The sequence below is a fragment of the Phyllostomus discolor genome, chromosome 12 (genome assembly GCF_004126475.2).
Source record: "Phyllostomus discolor isolate MPI-MPIP mPhyDis1 chromosome 12, mPhyDis1.pri.v3, whole genome shotgun sequence".
NCBI lineage: Eukaryota > Metazoa > Chordata > Mammalia > Chiroptera > Phyllostomidae > Phyllostomus > Phyllostomus discolor.
The window spans coordinates 44,689,436-44,714,625 of record NC_040914.2 but is presented as its reverse complement, the minus strand read 5'-3'; the positions used below and the strand labels follow the sequence as shown (position 1 = coordinate 44,714,625).

Here is a 25,190-nt window from a genome sequence, read left to right as displayed (position 1 = left end):
CCCCTGTCGATCTTAGCTTCGGTTTGCCGAAGTGCAAATCAGCTACACTGGCTAATCCCTTGCTCTGATTTCATGCCCAGCCAATAATTGGCATAAATTGCCTTTTTGGCAGTTTCATTATACCAAGAAAATACACTATGTAGCCAACATTAATATTCTAGTCCATCTGACATATTATAAATTCATAAATATTATAAGTGAATAGTTTTTTAGTTAACTAGAAACATTAAAGGAAGGGAAGAGACAAGGGATATTTTTAAGCAGAAATAGAAAAATTCCCAAGATTTAGTTATTCACTGGACTTGGGAATAATACAAGGGTGGTGTTAAAGCTCTTAGTTTTGTGGCAGTGGCAATGGTGTTGCTTTAGACAGGCTGAAAGAAGCATTATGGTTAATAAGACTGTAGATTGAGTAAGTTGAAAGCAATCAAATTGCAAAATGTGAAGAGTTCAGTTGGACGTAGTGGGTAAATGTAGGTATTTAAATGTGTGATCAGTGGCAGGTCTGAGGTGGGGACGTCCTCGGCACAGGTGGAAAATGAGAGGCTCGGATCAGGAGGAGCACGTGGGCCGGTGAGTCGGCAAAGGGGAGCACAGTCATCGGGATGCTCCCGGTTGGTGTCAGGCCACAGGTGTGCTGGGGGCAGTTCCGGGAAGCAGGGGTTGCCTGGCAGTTTTAGCAGAGAGCAAATGGAGGAAGAAGGAGCACGGGCTGTGACTCACGGAGGCACTACCCGAGTCTCACAGTAGAACACACTTTCCAGCACCGGCAGTGACCAAACGTGTGCTGCCGAAGAGTGCGGCAGCCCCTGTGGGGGCAAGTCTGACCAGGAGCGAAGGCTGTCAGTGGTGAACTGTCACAAGACGAAATGGATTTATAGCACTCGTTGTGTTTGGAGAAAAATAGAGTTTTCTGTACCTAGCCCTGAGCGCATTAATACAAAAGGTGGTCTTGATGCCGTAGTAAGAGAAATTGTATGGGGGGGGGCAGTTAAAATTTTAAAAACTCCTTTCTTTCAGTGGCTTATAGGTTAAACCAGTATTAACTTTTAAGTATATTTCAAAAATCAGCATTCATAATTTCTGCATAGCAGAATCCTTGAAAACTCTGGTGTGACTTTAATCTGCATTTGAGAGGATTCGTTTTCAATGTGTAAAATCCCTTAGCCTAGTTTTCAAAAATATCTTGCTTACACTGTTGAATTAAGAATGTCTCATTAGAAAACTTGCACACAGGTGTGAATCTGTGTGTGGACCCACACCTTCATTACACGTAAATGTACTCAACAGGAACAAAGGCAGAGAATTTTGTTTCCGCCTATGTAGGAGGTGGACAAAAACAGACAGAGGGAGGAAAGGTCTTTGGCTCAAGTCCACCGTCATTGGCGCTGGAGCTGGAACCCAGGCACACGACCGTAGGTGCAGAAGCAGCTGCGTGGCTTCCTGGGCCGGGGGTGGGTGGGTGTCACTGATGCCACGTCCAGCCCCACTCTGTTCCCAGGGTAGGGTCACCTGGTTTGGCGACCTACCCAGGTATCTGTTTTCCTTATTTTACTCCATGTGCGTCCCTCAAGGAAAATATATTTTGCTAGGAAGACTGTCCCAGGTGGAAGAGGGCACATGGGTAGCAACTGTGTGCCTAGGCCGGAATTTGCTAACATTTCTGACTGGAGTTCCCAGAACAGTGTCCTTGGAACAGCTATGTTCTCTGTGGGGCTTCTCCTCGCAATTAGGATCTGTTGCCACCAGGTGGGCAGGACTGCTTTCATTTTGTCCTCATGACTCTGAAAACTTTCCCTCATGTTTAACCCAGAACTTAGCACATTATAGCATGTTTCTCATTTAATTATGTTTTCTTTTAACATAACAAATAACAGTGTCTCACACAGTGTCACTTAGGAATGTCACTTAAAAAAACTAAGTTGAAGGAAAAAAACTTGTGTTTTGGGGCACTCTAAACTGTCGCACTGGATTGTCCTGTTCAACCACATGCTCATCCCTTTGTGGAACCTCTCAGTCCCTCAGGTGCGGGGCCACAGTAAATAGAGGGTGGGGTTGGGTTTAGAGGTTCTGTTGTGTTCAAACCTCAACACTCCCACTTCTCTGATCCTTATTTTCATTACTTTTAAAGGAGACTAAGAACCCTGTCCATCTCGTAGGGTGTTGGGAGGCAGTGAAATGATGGAGGTGAAATGAGCTTTGTAAACTACAAAGGGTATTTTTACTCTGTGATGCCCTAGTGATTTGAGAATCATAGCAGGTTAACAATAAGAGAGTCTCGCAGCTTTCCAACAGTAGAATGCAGTCCTCTTCAAGGTGGTGAGCTCTCCGTCACTGCAGCGTTCTAGGACAGCTGGGTCATTGTCTGGCACGGAGTGGCAGAGGGGAGTGGAATTCTCCACTCCGAGGGTTCCTGAGTCCAAACAGTCGAATTGTTGAATCAGTGGCTCAGACAATCAGAGAGAAATAGTCCCTTGGGACTACTTTAGGAAAGCTGTGTGGATTAAACATAAGATTTATTCTGATTTTAAAGAGTGGGTAAGAACAGCCAAAACAGTCTGGGAAAAGTAGGACCAGGTTGGCAGAGGACTGACTACAAGCTACAGGGACCCAGACCTCGTGGTGCCGGTTTGAGGACAGCCACACAGGAACTTGACTGACAGTGTTCAGAGCATTGTGCATAACTGTGCAGCATGCGGAGACAACCCACATGGCCATCAGCAGATGAGGGGGCCCACTGTGGTGTTCACATGCACAGGACTGTCACTCAGCCATTGGAAGGAGTGACGTCCTGGACGTGCCGCAGCAGGGACGAACTCTGAAAACATGCTCAATGAAAGCAGCTGGGTGCAGAAGGCTCCTGCTGTGTGATTGCACGTATATGAAGGGCAGGCACAGCGAAGAGGGCTTTTTGCTGGAAAAGTAACTGACAGCAAAAATGTACAGGTAGGAAAAGATGAAATTTGGGAAACAGGGAGAACAGCAGTTGCTGGAGTGGCCGTTTCAGGCAAGTGCGTGTTGGAACTACAGCTGGAAATGTTCTCTCTCCCTCTGTCCCTCTCCCTCCCTCCTTTCCTTCCCTTTTCAGGACCCAGAGCAGAGTCGCTCTCGGATGTGATGCTGCATGTGGGTGGTGACACTAATATACCTGACAGGTGCTTTTTGAAGTGTATTCAAAGTAGAGGCCAGTTGACTTTGTCTGGCTGCCATTCCCATTAAAAATTAAATCAGTTAGTGCTGGGCAGTGTGTTTTGCAAACGCTGTGCCCTTGCAGTGGCCTCCCAAGTGGACCTTTAGGACCCGTGGCTGGAGCACCAGCAGCCGCCTGTCATTGATCATTAACAGGCAGGCAATCTCCTTCCAGTTCTCATTCCAGAATATGGAAAACTGCCTGTTTTAGGACCCTGTTCTTATTTTGGCTTCAGGTTCAATGAGATTATGGTCCTTTGGCCTTCGGTCCACTGAATGGCACTTTTCAGGGGTTGAATTGTTTCCCTCCACATACCATAATTTGATCGGGCATGCTTTGGCCTTAAATCTCACATAGAAACTGAGGAAATGGGTACTTTCTGGGAGTCGGAGACTTTTACAGAACACTCTGCCATCTTGCCCATGAATTCATTTGGTGACTGTTTCATTTCAGGCCACCAGCCAATAGTGTCAGATGAGCTGAGGTTCCCCTAGTCTTGTGGGGATATAAGGGGCCTTAATAGGCCACACACTGGAGTCCTTGCTTTCAAGCCCACTGGTCCAGAACTTAAAAGGTGGTGTGTCCACCTCATTTACAGAGAAGTCACACAGGCAGATCTCTAGGTTTAGTCCTGTGAAAGGGCTTTGCAGTCTGTGGTAGCATTTGTCTGCCCAGCAGTAAGTGTATCATCTCACTTCTCCGTCTCCAGAAACCACTCAGAGTTCGTGTCTCATTCTGTTACAGATGAGATCTTATGGTGGTGCTGTCACTGCCATTATAAAATATTAGTTATATCAGTTTATTTCAGTGTGATTGGGAGAACAGATCAGACACTATGACTTACAGAGTTCAAAGACAATAAATATAATAGATTCTTTTCGGATTGCAAGGAAAAGCTTTTCCAAGTTCTTTGCACACAGCCCAGTCTCATCTGGAAATGTTCTAGGGGCTGGGAAAAATAGTAAGCAAGACATGTAGCCCTGCCCACGTAGAGCTTACGTTCTAGGGATGTCTAGTTACAGAAAATGAAAGGCTTTATGTGTCCATATTCTGTTTCAAAAATAAGATGTGTACGTTACTAGAACTGACTCCCAGAATGTGTGGGTGTGCAGTAATCACATTGTAGGTAAAGAAAGGGACAAGGGCATGAAAGAAGTATTCCCCGTAGAAAGGACAACTTTTACAGAAGCCCAAAGATAGAAGAGAATTCAGTATATTCAGGAAAACGACATGTACTTCTGTGTGCCTGGAGCATGCAGCATCCAGGAGGCCAGGTGAGAGACGAGGCTGGAAAAGGAAGGATGAGAAAAACCATGAGGGGCCCAGCTGTCAGCCTGGGGTGAGTGGGGAGTCAAAAAATGTAAACAGTGGAGGGCACCTCTTGAGGTTTTTCTCACTTAAGGCCGCAGTGTGGGCCTCATGGGTTGAAGAGGGGCTCGTCGGTGCCGCCCGGGGGTGGTCAGGGACTCTTCAGGGTAGTCCAAGGGAAAGCTGCGGAGAAAACCCAATCAGGGCTTTCCTGGAGGACAGGCGTTTGAGCTCAACCTTAAGAAGAAGGAGACGGCCCAGGCGGAATGACGGAGACAGAGGAAGTCCTTCTGGACGGGCTGTAGGTGGCTGGGCAGAGGGCCTGCCACAGTGCCGTAGGTCACGCAGTGGGTTCCAAAAGAGAAGGGCTCGTGACGGAATTGGGGGGGTTGAGAACTAGTTCCAAGGCAAGTCGCTGTTTCAGAGCCAGGAGTCCTGTCCTCCAGGTCATGTTACAGGTCGCGTCCAGTGACAGCACTCAGGAGGGCCGGAGTAGTTAGTGACAGCAGGGGTTGCCAAAGTTTCGGGCGGTACTTTGATCTGAATCATCGTGCAGCTGGCCTGGGTTTCACTGCTTACATGCATCCATTTACATTCTAATTACAAAATTTCATCAGTTTGTCTTATTTCTAACATTCTAAAGATTTTATGTGAACCATCCTGAAAATTTTAACCATACTTAGTATTCTACTGAATCTTGGTTTCAGCCTTTTTTTCCTTCGTTTTTTTTTCTGGGAAGCCTACTTAGTTCTGATACCAGCAATGCTTAGAAGTTTGCATAGGTCCATTTTCTTGCTCCCTTAGGATACACGGGAAGTATTTAAGTGCGTGTGCGCATGCGCGCGTGCCTTGTGTTGATCAAATACATAATTACTGCAAAAATGAGAAAATAGAGACTGGATGTGTCAGTGTATTTTCTGTGTAAGTGCACATACATTATATATATGCCTGCGTAGATTTAATAAAAAGGGCCATATTACATAAACCACTTTGTACCTTAAGGTGAGCGTCTTCCCGTGAATAAATAAACCCCTCAGTTATCCTCTAACAGATCCCTGGGGGGTGGGGGGACAGCAGCCACCCAGATGTCACCATTGAATAACTGCGCTCTACCACCTTCCTGTTTTTGTCAGCTTCAGTCTCAGACACGGCACAGCCGCCATCTGAAGAGCAAAGCAAGTCTCTTGAAAAACCAAAACAGAAAAAGAATCGCTGTTTCTTGTGCAGGAAGAAAGTGGGACTGACTGGTAAGGGCCCAATTCGAATGGTTCAAAATTAGGATTGTATTTTAAAATAACAGCTGGCTTCCCGTCACTGCCTTCAAGTAAGAGTGTTTCTGTTTCCATAAGAGTTAATACTGGATACACTTCAGCTTCTGAATTTTCTTAAAGAAATAAAAGTAGATTTAATTATACAGTTAAAAGTGAAATAAAGAGTTTTCATTAAAAAAAAAATCATTTCAGCTGAGTTTGAGAGTATTAGACAAGTTAGGTCAGGGTGCCAGGCACTGCAAACGGGCGGCGCTGTGGCTCCTGCCTTCAAGGAGCCAGAGGCTGCATCAGAGAGAGGAGTCGGTGCTCCTCGAGCTGTGAGGCGCTTTGTATAAAGGGCTAATCACAGGTTGTGTGGGTTCAGGGAGTTCATACACAGAAGGCGATTGATTAGCCTTGCGCTGCCCCACTGTGGGTAATCTGTCCAGGCTGAGTGCTGTAACAGAGCCGTCCGATGGCGCTGTTACTAACACAGGGAGAAAACAGTGGTCAAGATGCTACTTGGGTGTTTAGAACAGGAAGCACGTCAAGTGCGGCCAGGGAGACTGGTTCGGGAATTCGGGGGTGGGAGTGATTGGTTCATATAAGAGAGGAGGAGAAGAGGCTCATCGAGGAAAGTGTCACGAAGGCAGGCAGTGTCAGCTGGGACTTGAAAGATGAGCAGGACTTACAACTGATGGAAACGGGGATTTCAGCCAGAAAGAAGACCTTTTGAAGGAAAATGTGGAGAAGGGAAAGGACAGGGCATGTCCCGGGCAGGAGTGGGGAAGGAGGCGGTGGCACCCGTGTGGGAGGGTCAGGCAGAGCAGAGACCAGGCTAATGCTGTGGACTGCTTAATTTAGGGGCAGCAGCTGCAGCTACAGTAGGGACTGTTTATTGTCTACTACGTGCCGGGCATTGTGCCAAATACAGTGTGAGCTGAGAAAAGAGCAGATAAGACTTTGAGCAGAGTTATGTTTTAGGAAGGTTTCTCTGACTAAAGAATAGGATGGAGGTAAAGAGGAAAGGAGATTTCAGTCTGATTATCAAAGATGTTTAAGACTGGCCCATCCAAACATGAAGAAAGGATACATTTGAAAATACACATATTTAATGTGTATTTAAGACTGTATTAAATATCAAATACAGCCTTTCTAAATCTCAGTATCCCTCAAACTTCCCGACTGGAGGGCTGAGACTTACTAATTCTCATCTTGTCCAGTCAGTCTGGGGTTAGTGTTGGCTTCATTTTTCATTCAGTATTATAAAGTTACAGATACAAAGTTATATAGTTAAAAAATATAGGAAAGGAAGGTTACAGCACATGTCAGTGTTAAAATACTGATTCCTGTGTTCCATTTCCAATAATTTCATTATATTGTAAAGTCCTCGTTTTGGAAGGCAGGACCAGTTTTCTGTGAAGACTGTCCACCTTCCTTATATTTCTCTTTTGGCTTCAACTTTGGACATTTTCCTAAACTAATAGCATTTGTTGAGTGTTTACTATGTGGTAAGCACTTAATACATTCTTCACTTAATCTGTACAGTAACTGAAACTACAGTTGCAGACACTTAACGCTCAGAGAGACTTAAGTAGTTTGCGTATATGTTAGTAAGGAGATTCGTGCTTAGGCACCCTAACTCCAGGCCCCGAGGTCTTAATCCCCCGGCCACAGAGAGTCCTGTCCACTCTTCCACGGGACGTCAGCCAAGGAGAGCTGGCACAGGTCCAGTGTTGCTTGTTAGCAGTTCTGCCAGAGGGGTCATTTCATCTTTCTTAGTTAAGTTTGAAGATTGCCTTCTGACAGCAAGCGTATTTGCACATTGTAGTATTTGGATTTGAGAAGTGTTTCACAGCTGCAGTGCAGTGATCTGTTTTCAGTGGGAAGGAGCTGGGGCCATGCCATAGGTAAGGACACCGGAGCTCAGAGAAGTGGTTACAGCTTGCTCTGGTACAAACCTGGTACCGGGTATGAAGCTGTCAGCTAGTGAGTTTTGAGAATGTGTAGAATGTTCCTGGGTTGCGAAAACTGCTTGTTTAGAATGATGGTTTAGATTGTTGCCCTAAATACACGATCTGTTTAACATTAATTATGCTAAGGAACTTAATATTTAGACCTTGCATCCAACTCAGGTGTGTGTATTAATCCACTTTCAGGGTTTGAATGCCGGTGTGGAAATGTTTACTGTGGTGTACACCGTTACTCAGATGTACACAATTGCTCTTACAATTACAAAGCCGATGCTGCTGAGAAAATCAGAAAAGAAAATCCAGTAGTTGTTGGTGAAAAGATCCAGAAGATTTGAACTCCTGCTGGAATACAAAATCCTTTGACCATCTGCAAACTAAAAATTGACTTGAGGTTTTTTTTTCCTAGTCATTGGGAATGTAGAGCATTGTATCTTGCATAGACCTTTTAATCATGCATGTCATCAGAAGAATAGATTTTTGTTTTTGTTTTGAAAATGACTCTGAACATTTATTTCCATTGCAGTTTCTGTGGCTAAAAAGACTTAAGTAAACTTTACAAGTATTATCCTTTTAAGATCATTTTAATTTTAGTTGAGTGCAGAGGGCTTTTATAACAAACAGGGAGAAATTTTGGAGGGCTGTGATTTTTCCAGTATTAAACATGCATGCGTTAATCTTGCAGTTTATTTTCTCATTGTGTGTATATATAGCTTTTCTCTGCAGCACGATCTCTCTTTGGATAATGCCCTCTAGGGCGCAGCTAGTTAGCAGTAACTGAATGTATCTTAATCACTATGGCTGCTTCTGTTTTTTCATTAACAAAGGTTATACATATGTTAGCACATAGTTTCTTTGCACCCACTATTTATGTCTGAATCATTTGTCACAGGAGAGAGTGTGCTGATGAGATTCTAAGTTTGTGTGTTTTTAATTTTTTTTTTTTTTGAGCAAGGGAAGGAAAAGCTGTATGCATTTCATTGCTGACTGCAGGTTTCTTTCAGGTTCATCTGTCTGTGTGTACGATATGAAGAATGATCTGAAGTAATTGTGCTGTATTTATGTTTATCCACCAGTCTTTGATTAAATAAAAATGAAAACCTTAACAATCCTGTGGATTGCCTCTTCTCTGTTACTCTTCTGGTAGTCGGTTTTGATTCTGTGTCCTGTAGTTTTCTGCTTCACTAATTTTGTCAGAGAACTCCTGTTGTTCATGTCACATCTGTCTTTGACTAATGTCATGATGATACATCGTGATCTTACATTCCTATAAGCTGAAGATGTCAGTATTTCTCTCAAGCCAAGACCTTCTGGGAGCATTTAAGACCTTGCTTCCCGGTATATGTAGTCAGTTTGGCTCAAACTCATAAAATTTCAACAACGACAAAAAACGCCAGGAGCTTCTGTCACTTAGATGCCATACTTTTTAGCCTTGGCTGATTCTCTGTTCTGCACTGTGTCACACTGAATCAGCCCTAGGTGAAGCTACTTTTTCTGGTGGGATTTGAGAAACTGAAATAATTCAGACAGAGCAACTGGAGAATTGTGGAGTGAAAGACCCTCAAAGGGCCATTTGTCCTGTAGTTTCAAACTTAGCTGACAGCCATCCTTTTCTAAACATAAAATATTATGAAAACAGACGACAACAGTATTTTACAATACAAAGTTCTAGGTTTAAATTTGTTTACTGATTACTCAAATGTTCTACCTTAGTACATAGTGGTGGCTTAGCGTTAAAATCTATAAATGTACCACATGAACAGATTAAAATAAGAGAAAATCATTAGGACTATCACAACCAAATCAGATAAAGTATTTAATAGAATTTAGCAGTCATTTATGATCTAAAAGCATCATGATAAATTAGCAATACAAAGGAATTTCCTTAAGCTGATAGTTTCTGTGTAAAACCAAACAAAAAGCAAGCACCTTCTAAAAAGATGAAACTCATTCCCTTTTGAAGACAGACACAAGGAAGAGGCTGCCCACTATCTCAGCTAATATTCAGAATTACACTGCAGATCCTGGCCTACAGAGTAAATTCACAACAAAGATCTTCACTGCTCCACTATCAACACAATCCAAAAACACCGCAGCCCCTTCAGCCAATGAAAAGGATAACAATGAAACCTATGTGGACACAAGGGAAAGTGTCCAAGAGAAAAATGTGGGGAAAGCCTGAAAAGTTGCCTCTCTGTAAAGTTCACAAACATGGGAAAGTCCTGTGCATACAAAGGAAATGAACAAATACCAGAAAAATGTGACAACTGTAGGTTGGTGGGATTATGGGCATTATTTTTTTCCTAGATTCATTTTTTTATCATTTTTGTAATGTATATGATCAACACACACCCTCTCCCCAAAAGGAGAAGAACACACACTGCATGTTACTTCCAATGTTTTTTTTTTTTAATTTAGAAACAGAACAGCTTTCATGCTTTCAGACACTGTGTGTAATTAGTGAGTTGGCAAGTCTATTTTAAAACTATGAAATCTTCTCCCGTTAACTATCGTATGCCTATACCCTTTCCCCACATACACCTTTTGCCCAGAGTTTTCATTTTTTTATAAAGATTTTATTATTTATTTATAGGGAAGGGAGGGAGAGAGAGAGAGAGAAACATCAATGTGCCGTTGCTGGGGGTCATGGCCTGCAATCCAGGCATGTACCTTGACTGGGAATTGAACCTGCGACACTGGTTCGCAGCCCGCGCTCCATCCACTGAGCTACGCCAGCCAGGGAGTTTTCATTAGCCTGTGGGTACTGGGTGGGAGTTCTGGTGTGGCATGGAGTGGGGACCCTCGCCCAGAGCTGGATCGCCCTCGGTGTTACAGTGGGCAGTGTTCCACCTCACCATTGATGGAGCACCTCTTCTGTGCCCGGCGTTTGCTGGGTGTTGACAGCTGCACGCGCAAGGAGAGCCCCTGCGTCAGGGCCCGTAGAGACAGGGAAAGGCGGTAGTCTCGGAGGGCGGGGCTCAAAGGGGGCGGGGCTCGGGGCGGGGCTCGAGGAGCTGGGCGGGCTGAGGGGCGTGGTCGGGGCGGGGCCGGAGCAGGAGGCGTGGCCCGCGGAGGCCTGTCCGTCAGTCAGGGAGGCTGCGCCGAGAGCCGGTTCCGCTGGAGCGCTCGCCCCTGACTGGCCTCCTCCCCGAGCCGCGGAGCCCGAACACCCCCCCAGCCCGCCAGCATGTCGTTCATCCCGGTGGCCGAGAGCTCCGACTTCCCCATTCACAACCTGCCCTACGGCGTCTTCTCCACCACAGGCAACGTGAGCCGCGGGTGGGCAGGCCGGCGTCCCCTCCCGCGGGCCCCCTCTCCCCTCCGCTCTACCCCGTGCCCGCTGGCCGTCCGGAGGAACCGGGGTCACCGCTTGAGGAGCCGCGGGCCGCGGGGGCGGGAGGGACGGCGCTGGGGGAGGCCGCGGGCCGCCGGGCTCCTGAGCAGCGGGGCGCGCGCTCTGGAGTCGCCTGCAGGTTCGGTGCGGACTAGGCGCCGAGGGGAGTCCTGGGCCCTGGGCCGGCCCGGGCCCTGCGACCCCCTCCCCTCGAGCCACCGCGGCCCGGAACCCCGGCGGCCCGCGCTGTCGGCGGCTCGGAGCCCCAGGGCCGGGGGCCCCCCGCGGCGGGGTCTCCGCCCTCCGGTGGTCCGCAGGAGCCCTTCGGGGCGCGGGGGGGGGGGGGGGCGGGACTGAATCTTCTCTTAGTGCACGTCCGCGACTTTCAGCCTGTCCGCGGCAGGACACGCCAACTAGTGACTGAACTCCCGCGGCACTCCACAAACATACATGCTTTTTACCGATCTGACCCCCCCAAAAGGGGCATAATTTAGACTTCTTCACGTGGCATAGACCTCGTGGTGGCTGTCGTCACTTTGTTAAGGGAGGAGAGGCCAGTGCCCCCGGCCGAACAGAAGGACGTCTGTGAGGGAGGGACTTGCTGACAAATGGGGGCGAGACACACCCCCGGGGGGTTTATCCGCGGGTGGTAATCTTGCTGAGGTGTCTGCTCCCAACTTTGCACACGAACTGGAGAACCCCCAGACTCCTCTGGCACCCCACGGTGCTCGGGGAGAACCGGCCGCAGGACACTCACTGCTGACAGTCAGCCCCCCATTCTGGACAGAGGGTCCCCGTTCCCCACGGTGACCGTTGACCCCAAGGGTGCAGGGGCCACCGGGCAGCCAGTGCCGGTGCCTCCGTCCAGAAGAGTCAACTGGGCGTTTCACAACCAGATGTCGCAAGGGTGCACCCAAGGCTAACACTCCGTCTCCCTCTCTGCGAGGGAAGAACATACAATAGGAAGCGGATTAACCTGTTAATCGTGTGGCTAATCCTATTGACGTGGTTAATAGGATTAACCCTGCAGTCCACCCCCGGGGCTGGCAGGACTGCCCTGGGCACTCGCTCGCTGAAACTTTGTCCTCGGGCGGCCGTCCGGCTCTCACTGTTCGTGGAACTACAGGTCGATGAGACAGGAACGTGGGCGAAGAGGCAGGTGGGGAGCTCGGCCCTGGTCTCCCCGCAGGACTCTGGAATGAATGCCCCTGGGAGTGTAGCTCGTGGGCCCCTCCCCCTGCTGTTTTCCCTGTGAGAATGTGCAGGGGCAGCCGCAGGGCACGGCCGGGAGAGACAGCCCCTTCCCGGTGCCCATGGCAGAGAGCTGGGGTAGGGACGCAGCCGCTCTGGCGTTCCAGGAGGCCCAGCGTCTTCAGGCCTCGTCTGAAGCTATCGCTGCCGGCAGCAGCTCAGCCCGTGGGAGGCACGGGGAGCTGGGGCTTTGTGTGGAGGACCCAGTTCCTGTCTCTCTCTCTCTCTCCATAGAAGCCCATCTATCTACAGGGGCACCCGAGGGCTCTTTAGGACACAGACTCTTTGGGTGATCAGGCCGAGCCCGGCTGAGGCTTTGTCCTGTGCTAACCACCTTGCCGTCTTCCTCCCAGCCGAGACCGAGGATTGGTGTGGCCATTGGCGACCAGATCTTGGACCTCAGTGTCATTAAGCACCTTTTCACTGGGCCTGTCCTCTCCAAACACCAGGATGTCTTTGATCAGGTAGGACATGGTGACATGGCTTGTCCTGGGTCTTGGTGGCCCTGCAGGCCTGTAGCTAGGGCCTGGGAGGAAGGGACAGCTGGCCCCAATGCCCTCTGTGTTGTCCGCCTGCAGCGCATATACCTGTGAGAAGCATGAGAGTTCACTTCCCTGTAGATGGCCAGGTGCTGTGATGTGCATCTTCCCATCTTGTAGGTCAGAGAAGGAGAGTGGTACTTATTGAGCGCCTCCTATGAGCTGGGAGTTTTACACACCACTCTCACCCAGTTCCCACAGCACCCCTCTGGCATAAGAATTGGGATCCTCATTCAATGGGTGAGGAAGTCATCTGAAACAACACACGACTCTCCCTGGTCACATGGCCACAAGGGTTGGATCTGGGTGTGTAACTCCAGGCTCCAGAATCCACAAGTGCTGTTTCTGCCATGCCTCCCTGGCGGAGAAACCTCTTATTAACTCATGTGAAGGGGGTGTGCACAGTCTTCGATAACCTACAGACTGGAGCGTGCCTCGATTGGACAGATGCCTTTAACTGCCGGCCGGGCCAAGCTGCACTAGCAGCATCCAGATGGCAGCGCCCAGCCATTGCTGGTTGTGTGCAAGCCCATGAGTGGCTGAGTCCCATCAGGAAAGGTGACACCTTTCCCCAGCTTGATGACCAGATGACAGAGCTGAGAGTGAAAGTCCTGGGAATGTCAATGGCCTGGAGGCGCGTGGCAGGGCCCTGGAAGGAAGGCCAGCCTCCCCTGTGGACAGGACAGGCCCCGCCCAGCACTTCCCTGTGTGTGACCTTCCTTCTCCCTATTTAGCCAACTCTCAACAGCTTCATGGGCCTGGGTCAGGCCGCCTGGAAGGAGGCGAGAGCTTTCCTGCAGAATCTGCTGTCGGCCAGTCAAGCTCGGCTCCGAGATGACACAGAGCTTCGGAAGCGGTGAGGGGCACGTGGACACTGGTGGGCGGGGAGAGAAGAGGACAGTGTGGTAGTCAGGGCCATTCTGAGTCACCACGGCGTTGCCTTGGCTGCATGCGGCCCCTGCCCAGGCTACATGTAGGTAGGAGGGCTCAGGGTGGACCACCCCGCTCAGAGAAGTGGGCCAGTGGCAAATTATTACCCCTTTGCCACTGGCCCACTTCCCTCCTCATCAGCATCATCCATGTTCTTGTCTAGTTCGCAAAGTAGGAGCAATTTGGCTCATTTCTTAGAGTGGAACCACAGACCCAGAGAAGGGGCATCTCAGCTTCAGTGGGTGGAGACCCTCCCTGGTGTGGCCACTTCGGCCGGGCTCTGGCCCAGGCCAGTCTGGAGACGCTCCCTGGAGGTGGTGTGGGCTGAGTCTGCGGGAGGGCCACCAGAGTAGGGACCGTACTGCACCACGTGCTTGACCCCGAAGCCCCTGGTTCTGTTGCAGTGCCTTCGTCTCCCAGGCTTCTGCCACGATGCACCTTCCAGCTGCCATAGGTGAGTCCAGTCTCACTACTCGGACACACGCGCAATGGCCTAGTGGGTCAAGGTGGCTGGGCCATGCTTCCTGGTGGGGAGGGTCGCTGGGGCTGCTACCCCTCCCCACCACTGACTCAGGCCATGCTGAAGGCCAGAGCTCTTGTTTATTATTTGTGTCTCAGTTGGGAGTTCTGAAATAATTCTGTAGTTCTGAAATTAATTTTTTTAACTTGGTGAGACTAATTTGTGTACATTTTCTGCTGAGCTCTGGGGCTGTGTGAATGTGGTGGGTGTGTGCTCAACAGCGCCCCCCGCCTGCCACCTCACAGAACGGGATACAGAGGAAGTTTGTTCTCTTGCTTCCTCCACCTTGTTCCTCTTGTCCTGGTGCTTGAACTGCCCCTTCTCTGTCCTGAGGTGTCTGGGTCTCTGATGGACTCTTCTGGGACTTCCTTCTGCAGGTGACTACACAGACTTCTACTCTTCTCGGCAGCACGCCACAAACGTCGGGATCATGTTCAGGGGCAAGGAGAACGCGCTGATGCCCAATTGGTACGTCCCAGGCCAGACTCTGATAAGCGCAAAGTCTGTCTTCCCACTTGCAGCCGCGTGCTGCCTCAGGAGCTGCCCGGTGCCTCCAGGTTCAGGGTATCAGTTCAGTGACAAACAGCGATGACTATGGTGCATCTGCAAACAATGGCCTCCGTCCCTGGTCCCTCAGCTCCACCCTGGACCTGCTGGGACCCTGGGACAACCTCTGAGGCTCTTTCATCTAGAGAACAGGCGGGGGGGTGGGGGGAGGGCGGTGGAATGAAATCCCCTGAGTCACTAAGATCTTTCCAGAATCACTCATTTGTAAGCAACATGCTATTGCTCTGTCAGCAAGTCCCAGACCCCAGCGTTCTTCCAATGACAACTCTGTGATGAATGAGGATCCTCGCAGGTGCCCCGTGCTGTGCATCTCCAAGTGTGGTCCATTCAAAGTGGGAGCCACATTCTTGTATTAGCCCTCCCAGTAGTTCCCTGGGGTCGCCAAGGCCATGACCATTGTTAGCCCATTTCACAGGCGGGAAAACAGGCTCAGACAAGGGTTGACCCACCTGAGGGCCAATAGGCCAGAAGCTGTGTCCTTCATGCCCAGACTGAGGCCACTGCCCCAGTTAAGATCCTCACCTCTTCGTCCCATGTTGTCCCTCCGGAGGCAACAGTTATTCAGACACAGTGGCACGTGCCCACCCCCAGCCAGGGGCCCTCAGCACACGCAGCAGCTGCGGTGGGCAGAGGCTCACCCCTCTTTCGGTGCGCGTTTCAGGTGGGCTGCCCCAGGTGTGGGGGGGATGTGTCTGTGTGAACCTGGTTGAAGAAGAGAGGAAGGGGAGAGAGAGCAGAGAGGTGAAGCAGAAAGGCCAAGGTTGCAAGACAAGCTAGGGCTGCTGGTGGGCAGATACTCGGGTCTCTGGCCATGTGTGGGCAGGCTCCAGGCTGATGGGCCACCACAGCCCATTTCCTGCTGCAGGATTAGACCCTTATCGGGGTGCGTGGTACAAGGCAGCCCACGGCTGGGCCTTGCTCATTTAAGGTATACAGGTTATAGAGGTAATATATGGGGTATGTCCAGAAAGTATCCAGCCACGCCCTATGAAAAAGAGAGACATTTACTGAAGAAGATACGAGAAACATTGTCCACAGGACAGCGACCCCTCGGTTCCCTTCACACAACGTGCTCAGGGTCCGTCCGTGTCGAGGCAGGTGTCGGAAGTTCCTTCCCGTTTAATGCTGAGCGATATCCTGTTGTGCGTGAGGAGCAAGTTTTTGTGTCCACGTGCCTACGGATGGACGCGTGGACGTACGTTTTGGTCTGTGGGCCGTGTGTACACGTTGACTCATTTCTCGTCCTTAATTTTTAAGAATCTTGAAACGTCTCCTGCGCCACGCCGGAGCACTGACGCCCTGTGCTCTCGCCTTCCTCCGCCAGGCTGCACTTGCCGGTGGGCTATCACGGCCGCGCCTCTTCCGTCGTGGTGTCGGGCACCCCGATCCGAAGGCCCCTGGGGCAGATGAGGCCCGATGACTGTAAGTGCCCCGGCGTCCAGGCCCCGGCCTCGTGGCTCTGCGTCCCCACGCCGGGAGCGCCCCGGCCTGCCACTCACAGCAGCCTCTCGCTCTGCCGTTATTGCAGCTAAGCCTCCCGTGTACGGTCCCTGCAAACTCCTGGACTTTGAGCTGGAAATGGTAAGCGGGGCCTCGGTGCGTCGTCGGCTGTGTACAACCGTGACAGCAGCATGCTGGATGGTGATGGGCGAGTGTAGGCGGACCGATGGCGGGGCGCCATTCACAGCAGCACCTCAGGTGTAGCTGAGACCCAGGGAAGCTCCGGGTGTCCACGCACAGCAGGCAGAGGAGAAGGGATGTGGGACCCCCTCAGAGCTGCAGCTGTGGGCATCTGGGTTGGTTGGAGCTGTCTCGTCTGTGCAGTCCTGCCCAGTCCGGAGGAAGGACATGTGTGGGCACTGACCAGCGGTCCCCCGGGCCCTCTGCTTCCTGCTGCCGCGGTGACAGTGCCAGGTGGACCCCAGAGCAGGTGTCCTGGCCCGGACCCAGGCAGCAGGGTGCAGAGCCCGGGTTGGGGGCAGGGGCTCCTCTGGGCGAACAGAGGATTCTGCAGGCAGGCGCGTCAGCAGGGCCGCTCACATCGGGGAGCGGACGGGCAGGTGGGGAAGAGGCAGAGGGGGGCGGGGGGTGTGCAGGTGATCTGCTCTGGGAGATGGTGAGATTCGCTCTGAGCTGGTGTCCTTGGGTGAGGTCTTTTTCACCCTGATGGAACATTTGCAAGGTTCGGCCACTGTCACAGAGCAAACAAAACTGTGACTCCGGTTTTGCAAATGTCGTAGCCGGTTCCGTGCTGTCGACAGTCATTGTCCCAGTACTGGCCGTGTCTTTCTCCCAAGGCTGGGTGGGGGGTGATGGACTGGGGGGCGGGGGCGCCCCGTCAGCTCTTGGCTGTGGTCTGGAGGCAGCCCTTCGGTTGTTCAGGAACACAAACCCCCGTACTCTCATTCGCCACGAGCTTCATGGGTCGGTCAGCCCCTGCCACGCAGAGGTGTGTGGGGTGGCAGGGACGGAGCCGAGAGGCTGGGGCGTGCTGCGGGGCCGCTGTGCTTGGTGGGCAGGGGCCGTCCTGGGGCTGTGCAGAGGTCGAGGGCTGGCGCTCACCACTTCCCCGGGGCGGCCGTCGGCCCACCCATGTGCAGCCCCCGACCTAGACACACTGTGCCTTCGGTGTCTTGCCAGGGTCCCCCGGGCCGTCCTGGTCTCGGGCTCTGGTTTGGAGATGTCTGACCTTCGCCCTCCGAGCATGCAACCTGGGGCGCCAGGAGAGCCCCGGACTCTAATCAGCCCTTCCGTTTGGCAGGCGTTCTTCATTGGCCCTGGGAACAAGTTTGGGGAGCCGATCCCCGTTTCCAAGGCCCACGAGCACATTTTTGGGATGGTCCTCATGAACGACTGGAGCGGTGAGTGTGGGGTGCCCGGCAGCCGGGGCTGAGGTCGGTCGGTGGGCAGGGTCCGCTCCAGGAGGAGACCCGGTGTTTCTCAGGACACTCCCACGGAAGCCCAGGGTCGGGTGTGCCTGGGAGCGAGGGCTTGGGCCCCGATCGGACTTCCCGGCCCGGAGCCCCGGTGCTGCCGTAGCCAAACCGGGGCATGGCTGACGTCAGAGCTCCCGGGTGTGAGCGCCGTGTGGGGGCGGGCCCCAGCAGTGTCGTCATTCCCACTTACAGGGGAGGCGCTGGGGCGCAGGCAGTTGCTGAGCTGGGGTCTCATACCCAGCAGCCCCGTCTCCGAGCCTGTCTCCACGCCTGCGCCACACACAGGAGGAAGGTGTTGCCTAACTGAGCCCAGGGGTGAGCTCCTCCTCCTCCCCGTGCGAGGAGCCTGCCGCCCCTTCAGGGGGAAGAGCCTGCCTGCCTGCCCTTTGGCCATCCTGTTTACCGTGACTTGGCTCAGTGGCCTCAGAGGACCTCTGTCCTTGGCATTCGGTGCTGCTGGCCCTTGGTTCTGAGACGGCCTGGTGGGGGCCAGAGCACCGTGGGGCGGGGCAGGATCTGCTGGGAGTCTGTGCTGTGTGGTCAAGGGGAGGCGGCGTCCTGGAGGTCAGGCGCCGGTCAGCCCGAGTGAGCCCTGCTCGGCCCTTCCTTCCCCCATAGCACGAGACATCCAGAAGTGGGAGTACATCCCCCTCGGGCCGTTCCTGGGGAAGAGTTTCGGAACCACCATCTCTCCGTGGGTGGTGCCCATGGATGCCCTCATGCCCTTCGTGGTGCCCAACCTGGAGCAGGTGAGCGCGGGCAGCCTCTGCAGGAAGCTCCACGGCCCGGCCCTCCTGCTCTGTGGCGGCTCGCCCACCTGTTAGGAGGGAAGCTCTGGGCCGCCAGCGTGCCCGTGCGGGGCCTCTGCTGCCTTGTGCTCGCCTGGCCCCCTGCACAGTTCTTGGGAAATCGCACAAGTGGTGTAAGCCTAAGAACCCCCTGAGGCCAGGGGAGCCGGCTGGCTGGCAGGGGAAGAGGTCCTGCCAGTGCCTCAGCATTGTGCAACCTCCCCCCCCTGCGGGGTTGTCTGTGGGGGGTGGGGAGTGTCAGGTGGTTTTCTGCACAATGGCTCCCCTGGAGCCCACATGGTGGAGCGCAGCTTGGAGCTGGGCAACCACAGGCCCTGGTGCCGGAGTCCAGACATGGGTTCCGGCCTCGCCTCCCCTTCCCACCCTTCACTCCTCCGCCTGTCGCAGTCTAACCATGGCCCCCTGCCCCCATCACCTCCAGAGGCCTCACCAAGTGCCCGGTGACCCTCAGGCCAATGCCATGGCTATGCCTTCTTCCTCGGGGTGGGTGCCCGGCAGCCCCTACTTTTCCTAGACACCCCCCTGCTGGGCTTCTGGCACGTGACCTGTCCCGGTTCTCCCGTGTCTCTAGAGCCCTGCGATGCGGCCATGCCACTCCGTCCTCCCCGCCTCCCCGAGCCCCCACCCCCACCTCCCTCTGTGCTCCTGCACCCCGGCATAGTCTGGGCCCCACCCACGTCCCCTCCAGGCTCGCCCCTCTGTGCGTGCACAGCACACCCTGCGTTCTCCCCCCCTCTGCGCCCGCCCTCCCCAGGCAGCACCTGCGCACAGTCTTCACACCTCTTCCCGCTCCTGAACGCTCTTCTTCAGAGCAGCTCCGCTTTCAAAACCCAAGTCACGTGTTCAGGGCGGGAGCGTTGTACCCCTGCTGGCGGCGTCCCTGGACACCCAGTTAATCGTAGAAAGAAACACGTCACCATCGAAGCCCACCCACACTGGTTATGTGTGTCACACGCCGCTTTGGACTCCAGCACGGCACCCTGGGAAACCGTTGCTCTGGGCCTAAGGGCAGCTTTCGGGCTCAGCCGTCAAAGCTGCCTCCTTGTCGAGTCCCGCGTTTGTCGGGGCCGTTGAGCCTCTGTCAGCCGCACCGGCCTCCGCCACCCCTCTCTGCCACGGGCCTTGCTCTGTCTCCCACCCGTGGCCTTCACCCCGCCCCCCCGCCCGCGGTCCCCAGAGCTCCACTGCTGCCTTTCTGGGACGTCTCCGATGTGACCCCTACACCTGTGGTCTGCCGACGCCCCTCCCGAGGCTCTGTTTCCTGACACCCAGACCACCCTCTCGCCTCTCACTGTCCGGGGACGTGGTGCTGGGTCCCTGGAGTGCGGCCCCTTCTGCCTGAGGTCCTCTCTGGGGTGGTGGGAGGGGGGGCCCTGCCAGTGACCCTCCGTGCTGTGCTCTGCCTTCGCAGGACCCCAAGCCCCTGCCGTACCTGCGCCACGACCAGCCCTACACGTTCGACATCCACCTCTCTGTCACCCTGAAAGGTACTGCCGCAGGGCTGGGGGCTGTGTCCTGGGGCTCAGTGGGCACAGGTGCCCAAGTGCCACTGCCTGGATGGCTCTTGAGCTGGGCGGGGGACGGGGGGGGACTGTCGCCTGCTGCACCCTTAGACACACGGGGGTTCTTGTGAAGGGAGGAGGAGGGGAAGGGACTCTGGGTCCCCGTGCCGTGTGGTGGGTGTTTAACAAACACCGTCGACGTAAACTGTGAAGGGGCACCATGCCCGTCACTGGACACGTGGGGACACGTGGCCCGAGCTGTGCAAAGGGCTCCTGGGGGTGTGGCAGTGGGATTCGCCCTGTGCACTGGCGCCAGTTGACTCGTGGCTGCCAGGGGCGTTGTGTTAAGAAGGATTCTGAGGATACACGGGTCCTGGGGCGGCGGGGAAGGTGGTGGTGGCATCTGGGGTACGTGTCTGTTCTGTTGCTGGACCACAGCGTCTCCCTGGAGGTCCCCCGGCTCCAGTAGCCTGCGGGCTTACCGTTCTTTGGGCTCTTTCAGCAAAACCGTGTCGGACCATGGGAAGCTTAGCCCACAAGGGTGGGCTAAAGGTGGTCTTCTTCCTTCCTGAGTAAGGGCTGAGTCTCTTTGTCCCTGTTGCTTGTCTTTCCGACAGGAGAAGGAATGAGCCAGGCAGCTACCATATGCAAGTCCAACTTTAAGGTAAGCTTGGAAGCTGGGCAGGCTGCTCGTGGGAGGGAGGGGAGGGGGCCTCTTCCTGGCAGGATCAGGGGGGTGGCATCCATCTGGGGAAATGATGTGGGTCTCCTGCGAGCCCCACGGCCCCAGGGGTGGCAAATCTAAGAAGCGCGGGGGGTGGGGGGGGGGGGGGGGGGCACTGAGAAGCGGAGGCAGGGGCGGAGCCTCTGCTGGTGGCTCGGGTCCTGGCCCCGCCCCCTACAGCCGGACCCCGCCCACACCCCTTCGGTGCAAGGCCCAGGGCTGCAGGTTGTCCGTGAGGCCTCTGCCCTCCAGAAGCCTCTGCTGGGCCCGCGGCGCTCACAGGGCCGAGCGTAACCATGGACAGAGGAGCGGGCTGGACGCCGAGGCTCCGAGCAGAGGCCGGCCGCTCCTGGGGTGTTTCTCGGATGAGGTGGGGCAGGGCTGGCACTGAGCAGGGACGGCCCCTGGGCGACCCCGTATGAGGACAGCTGTCCTTTCGGAATGGGAGTGGGGAGGGTGGGTGCGGGGGGCCGCCGTGCGGGCTGTGTGTGCAGGAGCCCGGCTCCACCGCGCCCCTCGCCCGCAGCACATGCACTGGACAATGCTGCAGCAGCTCGCTCACCACTCCGTCAACGGCTGCAACCTGCGGCCCGGGGACCTCCTGGCGTCCGGAACCATCAGCGGGCCGGTGAGTGGCTCGATGCCCTGGGCCAGCCATGTAGCGAGAGCTCCCCTGCTCCCCGCACAGCTGCAGGGGGGAGGGGCCCCCAGCTCACCCTGAGGAGGGATTCCAGCCCCAGGTGGTGTGTTCGACACCTCCATCCTACTCAGCTTCCTCCGTGTCTGGGTGCAGACGGGGCTCCCTTTCCAAGCTCAGCCGAAGAGAGGGCGTGGGAATGGGAGGCTTGTCTGTCTGCGGGGGGGAGAGGCGGGAAACAGCAGAGTGTGTGGCTGGATCCTCCCAGGATGAGGGGCCTGCTGCTGTGGCCTCTCCCCTCCCCTCCCCTCCCCCCGTGCCTCTCTCAGCCCAGGGGAGAGTCTCCGAACCCCAGAGATGGTGCGTGTGCCAGTGTCTTCCTCACGGTCCGGCCTCTTGTTTCCAGTGGGCAGGGCTCTGGCCCTCCCTGAGCCCCGAGCAAAGCCGGCAGGGGCAGGGTGCAAGCCTGGAGGCCCTTCCCATCGGGTTCCACCACGGCCGGGTCCCTGGGGTGACGCAGGGCCTACCACCCCTGCCTGGGGCTCCCAGGCCTTGCTGAGCCCTGGCCACGCCGGAGCCGACAGGCTTACCAAGAGGCAGGTCCACGTGACACCTTCTTCCCTGCCCCCTTGTAAAGGACCCAGAAAGCTTCGGCTCCATGTTGGAGCTGTCGTGGAGGGGGACGAAGGCCATTGAGCTGGGGAACGGACAGACCCGGAAGTTCCTGCTGGACGGGGATGAAGTCGTCATCACAGGTGAGGACGGCCAGCCATGGCCGCGTCTCCTCGGCTGCGTCTCCTCGCCTGCACGTGCCGCCGCCACGCCAGCTCCGCGGCCGTCTGCCTTGCTTGGCCCCCCTGCGGCATGCCTGGGCTCTGTCTCCTCGCTCTGCCCTGTGCCCCAGCGTGGCCACCGCGGGCTTTTAATCCGACTCTCCCCAGAGCAGAAGGACCTTGGAGGCCCCGCTCTGTCCCCCTTCTCCTTCTCCCTCAGCAGAACGGCAGAATAATGCCAGGTTCCCGTCGTCCTGGGCCTGGCAGGACAGGGACCCTGGGTCTGGGCGTCTGCCGTGCCCACGGAAGCAGGGAGCTGGCGGCCAGCTCTGCCCTTTCCCAGGACAGAGAGGGCAGGAGAGAGGACATGGCCGCCGCCTGCACTCAGGCAGCGGGAGGGGTGGTGTCGCCGTCCCTCCTGGGCCGGAAGCACAGATGAGGCGTCAACGCCGTGACCTGGCTGCTCCGGGGACCCCCGCACGACCGCGCATGCTGCACGTGCCTCTCCCGCCCCCGCCGCTGCCTCTCAGGGCTGCCCACTCTGCCCAGCACGCCCTCTTGTCCGCCTTCCCTGGGGGACGCCTACCCCCCCCCCCCGCCCCGTCCCCTGCATCCCCCACGCCGCGCTCTCAGCACCTTGCAGGCGCTTCTCCTCTAACTCCCGTCCCTCCCTGAGGACAGGGACGCCTCCTCCTCCCCTTCCTCCTCCCTGCCTTTCCCTCACTCTGGCTGAAATGGGATCCGATGACGGACACTAACACTGGCTGCACACCCGCTCTGCGGGAGAGATCACGCCGGGGGTTTCACGGGGCTGTTGCACCAAACTCTCGCACGCCATCGGGCAATCGGGACTGCAACTCCTGCTCGCAGGTGCGGGCACTGAGCTCGGAGTTGCAGCTAGTTGCCCCCCTCACCCAGCTTATGGCTGTCCCAGTGGCTGGTGTTCGCTGCTCAGTCGCCGTTCTCAGAACTTTCTGTGTGTTCACGTCACCTTTGCGCCAGTCCTGGGCTGTGCTTACTATCATTACACCCATTTCCCAGATGAGGAGACTGAGTTTCAGAGGGGACGCAGGTCACGGAACCAGTAGGCGGAGAAGCCAGGCTCTGAGCCCGGGCATCTTGCTTCAGGCTGATTCGCAGACCTGGGGTTTGAACCCGAGGCCACATGGAAAGCTGTGGAACATCCTTGGGCTGTTTCTGAGGGTCCGTGACTTGGGGGGCAGGACTGGGGTTCCACCGCAGGTGCTCCTGCGGCTCCGACAAGCTTCTAGAGGGTGGTCTTCTGCCTGACACGCCCGTCTGTCCTTCTGACGGCGCCCCCCTGTGGCGGGCCCCACCGTGTGAGGGGCGGCGGCCTGGGCCTTGGCCCCGGGGATCCCAGGGGCTTTGTGCTGACCCCGTCCCCCTCTGTTCCAGGACACTGCCAGGGGGACGGTTACCGCGTCGGCTTCGGCCAGTGTGCCGGAAAAGTGCTGCCCTCCCTCTCGCCAGCGTGAGCTTCTGTCTGGTGCCCGAAGCAAAGGGCTGGACCCCCACCCCACCCCAGGGGGCTGGGGCCCCTCCGTGGGCTGGCCCTTCCTCCAATAATAAATAAAGCCGCTGTGCCCTGTGCCCACACTCAGCGCCCTGCCTCGTCGTAGCAGGCGACTCGGCGGCCACCCACTCCTGTGTCCGACCGACCCGGTGGGTCCAGGTGTGTGCCGCTCGCTGCCTTGGGAGACACCCACTAACCTGTTTCCCCTGGAGAGGCCGAGGGTCTCTGCGCAGTTTTCCGCCCCGACACCCCAGGCCTCGCGTTTTCCCCGGAAGTGGGGAGAGAACGGCACCCGGGTCGGGGTTCTCAGAGAAGCAGAACCACTGGGGTGTGTGTGCGCACGGGAGGGATCAGTTTACAGACGCGGCTCGTGGGGCTCTGGGCACCGCACGTCCAGAATCTGTGGGTGGACGGTGGGCCGCAGACCAGGGAGGGAGCGGTGCCCTGAGACCTGGTGGCAGGGACAGCCGGGGCCCAGAGCAGGTTACCCTCCCGCGGTCCGTCCTTCCTGCCCCCCGCTGTGTCCTGGAGGGTGGCCCCTGTGGACAGCACCACCCAGGGGCACGCCCTCCAGCTTCGGTTTGGGGTGGGGCAGTGGGGGCACAGGCAGAGCAAGGGACGCAGAGGGAAGAGCCGCAGTGTCTTCTCACCCCTTCCCTGCTTGGCCATGGTGTGGGGGTGGCTGCATCCCTCTGCCGGTGGCCTGGCAACCCCTGTTGGATTCTGGAACCACTGTGTCCCTCCCCAAGGAAAGGATGGTGACGGCCCCTCACTCCCCTCAGTCCTGGGTTACTCCCCATCCCTGGCGGCAATGGTGCTTTGGAAACTGGTTTTTTCCCCAGGTGGCCTGTCAGAGTAGGACCCATTTCGGGGACACGGGGGCTGGCAAGGGAGCCTTGAGCTTCTTCTCCACCACAGGTCTCTCTAGTGGGCAGGGCCCTGCCTTGGTGGGGGGGTGGGCTGAGCACTTTCCAAGGAGGGGGCATTCGGGTGGCCTCATTTCGCTCTGCAGCGGGTGTGCAAAGACTGGTGACGGTGACAGTTGCGTAAAGCAACAGCTATCATGCCCCTTGAGGCCGGCGCTGGGACAGGTTGCCCGAGCGTGGCTGTGAGCAGGGGTCCTGGCTGGGGGTTCCATCTGTCGGAATCGGCCCTGGGAAGGCGAGGAGAACCGGGGTGCCTGGTCTGTGCGGGGGCGAGGCAGGGGGGCACCTGGAACCTTGGTTCCCCCCAGCCCAGACTCCGGCCTCTCTCCTGGGGCAGTGGCATCAAGGAGGGGCACCCGGGTTCGCCTGTGTTCTGTCATCTCGTCCCCACAGTGACCGTGGGAGGGAGACATCCTTCCCCCGTTTCTCCAATGAGCACACTGGGGCTCGGAGAGGCTGAGTTGTTTGGGGCTGCACAGCCAGGGAGCAG

General features: G+C 55.5%; 2 protein-coding genes across 9 annotated transcripts in view; both read left to right on the top strand.

The window, feature by feature from the left end:
• ZFAND6 (zinc finger AN1-type containing 6) overlaps positions 1 to 8,829 on the top strand; it is a 47,062-nt gene extending 38,233 nt beyond the window's left edge. For all 8 annotated transcript variants that reach the window (XM_028502270.2, XM_036013187.1, XM_028502268.2 and 5 more), the window contains 2 exons: positions 5,632 to 5,745; positions 7,908 to 8,829. In XM_028502270.2, the coding sequence (XP_028358071.1) occupies positions 5,632 to 5,745; positions 7,908 to 8,056 (263 nt within the window). In that variant the 3' untranslated portion in view covers positions 8,057 to 8,829. The remainder of the gene's footprint in view (positions 1 to 5,631; positions 5,746 to 7,907) is intronic.
• Positions 8,830 to 10,802: 1,973 nt separating this feature from the next.
• On the top strand, positions 10,803 to 23,862 carry FAH (fumarylacetoacetate hydrolase). The gene is made up of 14 exons (XM_028502406.2): positions 10,803 to 10,986; positions 12,657 to 12,767; positions 13,577 to 13,698; positions 14,177 to 14,226; positions 14,670 to 14,760; positions 16,184 to 16,281; positions 16,388 to 16,440; positions 17,621 to 17,720; positions 18,414 to 18,544; positions 20,016 to 20,091; positions 20,724 to 20,770; positions 21,357 to 21,458; positions 22,105 to 22,222; positions 23,657 to 23,862. The coding sequence occupies exons 1-14, from the start codon at positions 10,906 to 10,908 to the stop codon at positions 23,734 to 23,736; spliced, it is 1,260 nt and encodes a 419-aa protein (XP_028358207.1). The 5' UTR covers positions 10,803 to 10,905; the 3' UTR covers positions 23,737 to 23,862.
• The last annotated feature ends 1,328 nt before the right edge of the window (positions 23,863 to 25,190 follow it).